Source organism: Etheostoma cragini, chromosome 5 (assembly GCF_013103735.1).
Source record: "Etheostoma cragini isolate CJK2018 chromosome 5, CSU_Ecrag_1.0, whole genome shotgun sequence".
In the NCBI taxonomy this organism is placed as follows: Eukaryota; Metazoa; Chordata; class Actinopteri; order Perciformes; family Percidae; genus Etheostoma; species Etheostoma cragini.
Window position 1 is genome coordinate 1,370,284 of NC_048411.1, and position 5,642 is coordinate 1,375,925.

The 5,642-nt window shown below is 41.9% G+C and overlaps 2 protein-coding genes across 6 annotated transcripts in view; one reads left to right on the forward strand and one right to left on the reverse strand.

Moving 5' to 3' along the window:
- The window catches only part of zdhhc8b (zinc finger DHHC-type palmitoyltransferase 8b), an 83,523-nt gene extending 82,899 nt beyond the window's left edge, over positions 1-624 (reverse strand). The window contains exon 1 of one of the 2 annotated variants that reach the window (XM_034872852.1): positions 272-620. In XM_034872852.1, coding sequence (XP_034728743.1) covers positions 272-375 — 104 coding nt within the window. In that variant the 5' untranslated portion in view covers positions 376-620. Of the gene's footprint in view, positions 1-271 lie in introns of both variants that reach the window. The other variant, XM_034872851.1, reaches the window with a different exon arrangement.
- Positions 625-4,803: 4,179 nt separating this feature from the next.
- pgam5 (PGAM family member 5, serine/threonine protein phosphatase, mitochondrial) overlaps positions 4,804-5,642 on the forward strand; it is a 4,262-nt gene continuing 3,423 nt past the window's right edge. For all 4 annotated transcript variants that reach the window (XM_034870823.1, XM_034870826.1, XM_034870827.1 and 1 more), the window contains exon 1: positions 4,804-5,340. In XM_034870823.1, the coding sequence (XP_034726714.1) occupies positions 5,111-5,340 (230 nt within the window). In that variant the 5' untranslated portion in view covers positions 4,804-5,110. The remainder of the gene's footprint in view (positions 5,341-5,642) is intronic.

Below are 5,642 nucleotides of genomic sequence, written 5' to 3' on the forward strand. Positions count from 1 at the left end.
GTGTGTGTGTGTGTGTGTGTGTGTGTGTGTGTGTGTGTGTGTGTGTGTGTGTGTGTGTGTGTGCGCGTGCGCGTGTGTTTGTGGGAAGCGTTGGGATAGAAACACTTACAGAAAATCACTTCTTCTACCTGAAATGACTGAATCCACCCATGCAAACTTTCAACTGCAAATCCACTAATGTCTGTGTAATCTGCACACACACGCACACACACACACACACACACACACACGCACACACACACACAACGAATGAGAAGCGATGCAAACTTACGTGAAGACGAAAAATAAAGTGGTCGATCCCACAAGGAGTGTGGCAGCAGTGGACACTGGGATGTATTTGGTGGGTTTAAATCTCTTTCCAGCGCTGTTGGGCATTCTGTAATTTCCACATTCCTCAATTATTTATTCCGATTGGAGTCACATGTAGAAAAAAGATCCGGTGGGCAATGTATCGGCCGTTCTGTGGCTGTTAAAAGGTGCAACCGGTCCGTCTGGGCTGTCGTTGAAGCCGCATAGATCCTAAAATAGAGAGGCAGGAACACAGAGCTCAGCTCACTCGAAGCCTGGAAATCCCACCCTTCCAATCCAGCCCACTGCTGAGGTCACTGAACCGCTGAAAAGGTGGAGCCTGTGTGCAAACCCTGCAGGAGTCTCCAGGAGAACCTGATCGGAGCAACAATGTGGATTAGCTTGCATTTAACGCTCTCCTCGGAAAGTAGTCTGTAGTCTCGGCTCTCTTCTTCTTCTTCTTCTTTTTTTAAGCGGGATATTTCGCGAATGTAGAGAAAAACTAGGTCTGCTTTTCTCGCAGCATGCTCACAGACTATTAATGTAGCAATAAAAGAATGTAACATAACGCGGTTTTCTGTTTCGGAAGCTGCTCTCTCGGCGGGGAGAGCAACACCAAACTTCCTTTAAAATCTCGCAGTTTGATGTTCCTTTCCTGCTCACCGACGCGCGTGCACATGTACAGCAGGCATAGTTACTTTGGCCATTAGTCGACTTCCACTCTTGCATTCGGTGTGGTTATTTTATTCTAAAACGGCATTTATTATTATCCCATGCCGCCCTACCATCAACAAGAAAGCAGGGCAGTTCAGAAGCTATACCGCGGCCCCGCTGACATGTTCAAGGGACTCCATAGACAGTTAAAGACATAACCCGGGCCAGTCCGCTGTGCTGCTGTAGATTCCGGGGTTAGAGCGCCCTCAAGTGGCTCATGTCGGGAAGTCGTCAAGCGGAAGTCGTCATCGTTGCGGTTTATTTTTTTTTATTCAACTCTTTCCAATACAAAGCAGGCATTTTAATATCTCTTTACCCTTGTGTGACTTTTTTTAGTTTCCACTAACACCACCTTACTAGTTTACCACTTTTTGAAATTCATGGTCAATAACCCTCATTCATATAGAATCATACCTAATATTTGAGTTAAAAAAGCAGAAATGATGAATTATTATGACTAATAGTTAATATCAGAGGAATTAAAGTGATAAGTTGTATTTACAAAGAGTGTTGTAAGGACTCCTATCCATTTTTTTGTGATAATTTGGTTACAAAGAAACTCATATTTCAGATATAGACATTTTTAAAAGGGTTTGAAAAGGTTAGATTTGACCCAAGGACCACAGGAGAGTTAACATTTTACAAATTATTCTAAGCAGCATACACATAAAATATAGGAAATTACAAAGATAAAATAAAACAATAAGAAACAACACAAATAAGACTACGAAATGTATTCTGATACAATACATGTATTTTATGTATTCTGATACATTGAAAGGAATTAATTAAATTAACAAAAATGAATAAGACGGAGAGATTTAATCAATTCAATTACAATCGCTTTAAGTAATTCAACAAGTCTGGAGGCACTTCTTGTTTCCGGAGGACTATGGTGCACAAGAGGGACAAAGCTGAGCTCTTCAACTCATCCTGCAGGAAATTAGCCTTGACTTGGTTGCACCAAAACAGGTTGAATTACTCCCAGATATGTTTACTGAAGTTCAATCACCAACACAGAAATGCTCATGCAATGCACATTTTCCTTTTTTTTCCAAGTGTCAAAGCACATTGATTGCACGTAACACGAATTACACATTACAAAAAAGTGTTACGCAGTCACATGACACTCAGACTATTTAGTGTTACAGTGTTTCCCAATGTCACTGGTGCCACACAGATCTGCATTAAACGCCCCTCAGGAGCCCACGAGGGAGATTATCTCAACAGAAAATCCTTCCGCAGTATCCCTGTTCAGGTAAAAAGGATTTCGTTAGGCTACTGTCAACAAGCCAAATGTCTTCTGTGCATTAATGGACTGAACAGGCAACCTTGCATTGTTTCAGATGAACTGGGATGCTGCCGGCATCATTAGTAGGCTAATGTAGAGACATATTGGCCTGGGTCTGTCCATGAGTCCTGAGTTTTTAGGTCCAGTACAATTTCCCAGAGACTATTTCTCTGGTGTTCTCCTGTGAGACAAGGGTTTGGCCTGGGAGACGGACCTTCTCACCCCCCTTGCAGACAGCAGCACAGCATGGAGACAGTCTTGCCCGTGCAAGAGCAAGAGCCCAAACTGAGTTGTCATTTGGCCTTCTTAAGTCACGCTTTGAGTGTCATCAGCTGAGCGTCTCCCCGGACAGGGCCTGTGACATCCCTGTCCTGCACTGTCCTACTTAATATTACCTGTCTGAGGAGGGACAGGAGTCCTGCACTGGCACCGGAGATTGGGTGGGACAACGCAGTCCCAGATGACTTAATGGCAGACTGGTCAGAGACCAATGCATTCATTATTTCAGATGACTGATTTCACTGTCTCTTCCTTTTCTAATAATAGGATAGTTTGTGTAACTCCTAAATATGTATGCCTAATGTTTTTTTCTTCATTAGTAGATTCCATTGGTTTCATAACCTTCTCAATTTTAGTCTCACATCACTGGACTAATAACCTGGCCCATGTCGTGTAGTGTAGTCTAAATTCATCACACAGGGAACGCAACGATGCTTCTTAATCTTTTAATTTTGGTGCTGTCACTTGTCAGCTTAGAGCTTGGAAGAGAGAGAAAAATGACATGATTAATACAGACATGCTTACAGTGTGTACTGAAGTCACTTCCTTCATAATTCTGGTTTCTGTATCTCAGGATCCAATTTCCTCAGTGTTTTTTTCTCTTCATTTCCATTCCACGGTCCAGATCCTGGAGACTTATTTCGCTGACAGCAACCTGCACATCTGCCAGTTCTATTTGTTTCTTCAGATGTTGTGTGTGCAGCTATCTCACAATTTGTGAATTCTGTAAAAGGAATTGTGCATAATTTAGATTTCCTTTAGCAAATATTCACTATGTAGCCAGGATGACTGCGTCTGAATCCTGTTACAAATATATTTACTATGGGTATATATTTACTAAGTATATCACTGGCTTCTCATTCATTATGGGCTACATACACACTTCCATAAGATTGGCCCGATACTTCAGGCCTTCTGGAGTCCAATGACACTGTCTCCTCCTCATCGGCTCTCTCCCCTTTCATTTCTTCAGCTGTCCTGTCATTAAAGGCCTGAAACAACCCGAAAAAATCTTTAAAGAAAACAACAAAGATATTGAAAATGTGCAATATAAAAGAAAGAGTTCCTGAATGTCTTTTTTGAGTTTAAGGAAGAGTGGTTATCTAAATCCAAATATTGTTGATAGAAACATAGCAACTCTTGATTATGCAATCGGAGAAGGCATTAGAACAGCTGCACCGAGATACAATAAAAGTAAAGAAGCTGTGTATAAATAGGGCAGCTAATGGAAAAAGGCTGTCACATGCACGATGGATACAGTACAAAAAGATCAAGCTGTAGTACGAAGGAGAATAACAGGGAAAAGTTAGAGGTGTGGGGGTGAAAAGAAGCTAAATGCAAATATAATATAATGGTTTGAAAGATGGGAGGGGAGTTATCCTTTGCTCGCAAACGGAAAGAAAAAGGCAGTAACTAAGAAAGAAAGAATGGGCTACTGTTCAGGTACACAGTTCTAATGAGTTTTCTGAGGAGGGAGGACGAGCATAGAGAAAACAAAACCTGAAAACAATGGAAGAAGAAAAACATGTGTAAGTGCAGAAGGATTGAATACATGTATGTGTGCGGCAATAAAGTGTGGGAGGAAGGTCAAATAGCAGCAGTTGGAAATGAAAGACTAACGTATCATTTGGAGAAACAGGATATATAACTGCGTGATATAACGTGCAAGTTCAGTAAAACACCGATGAGACAAACCGGCGGCTGAGGAGTTAACCCTGGTGTTGACCTCAGTCAAAACTGAAAATAATTATTTTTTTTGACGCTTTTGACTCTTTTTGGACACTTCGTCGACACTTTTTTTGATTAGTTTGAGATACTTTTTTTTATCACTTTTTGATGTTTTTTTTTTAACATTTTCGTTATTTTTGCAACACTACCATCAGTATATCACTAACACCCATATATCACCACTTGTTTTACACTATTTTCTTTTTCGAATTCATTGTCAAGAAACTTAAATTTAAAATCTTTTTTTGTCTTTGTCAAAGTTTTTTTTGGGGGGGATAAAACACACAAAACTGAATAAAGTAGTGAACTGATCCTTCAGCATTATATGGAACCATCCATGTAATATTTGGACAATTTGAATGAAAGAATCTCAAATTTCCGATGTAGAAACTTTTGAAAACGGGTCAAATTTGACCCGAGAACGCCAGGGTTAACCACCTCCAGCAGATGGCGGTAGTGTAACACTACGGATGCCTCTTGCCGCTATACGCCGTAGAAGAAGAAGCAGAAGCAGAAGAAGAAGAAGGAGGCTCGGGTGGGCCACTGTATTGTTGGTAGGAAATTGCCTAGATTAGCTAGCTTGCGGTCTCTGGTGTATTTTTAGTTTCCAGAGCCGCCACAGGGTAGATGTTGTGCCACAAAAAGCGTGTTTTGTGTCCCTTGCTAGAGTTAGAATTAATAGTCAAACGCCGTTAAGCAGAAGAAAGCAATACATTTGTAAGGAGGGATAGCGTTACGGCTCAGTAGAGTTAGACCTGTTAAGCTCAGCTAATTAGCTAGCAATAGTTAGCTTGTTCAGCGGCTCGCGGGATGTCGTACCGGAAAACTTTGAAACTTGTGTGCGGGCTCGCTGGAGGCTCTGCTGTTTTAGTGCTCGCCGCTGCCGCTGCGGACTCCCGCGGATACTTCGGTGAGCAGCGCGGAGAGGCGGGACGTCGGTGGTCGAAATTCCCCGTTCTTCAAGCTGCGCAGCCGGCGTGGACACCTGCCAGCCACACACCGGCCCCCACTGGACACGCCTGGGACTTTAACTGGGATAAGTAGGTGCCTCCTAAATGGACCTTGAAGTAAACCTCTTTGCTTAAAATAGCCTTCTAGCTGTAAATCTTTCCAACGGTATGTGTATCAAAAATACATTCTAATCTATTTGTTTCAAGAAGCATTTAAAGGTCTAAATGGGCTGCACTCTGGTGGCGCTCTCAACCTAAAGTTATCACATTTCCGATAGCACTTGAAGACATCATGAAGATGCATGAGCGTGCTGTCGCTTAACTGATTAGTTGGACGTAATCAATAGCAGTCTATTCCCTCCATTGTCCACTCCAAATCTCTGTCAAATATA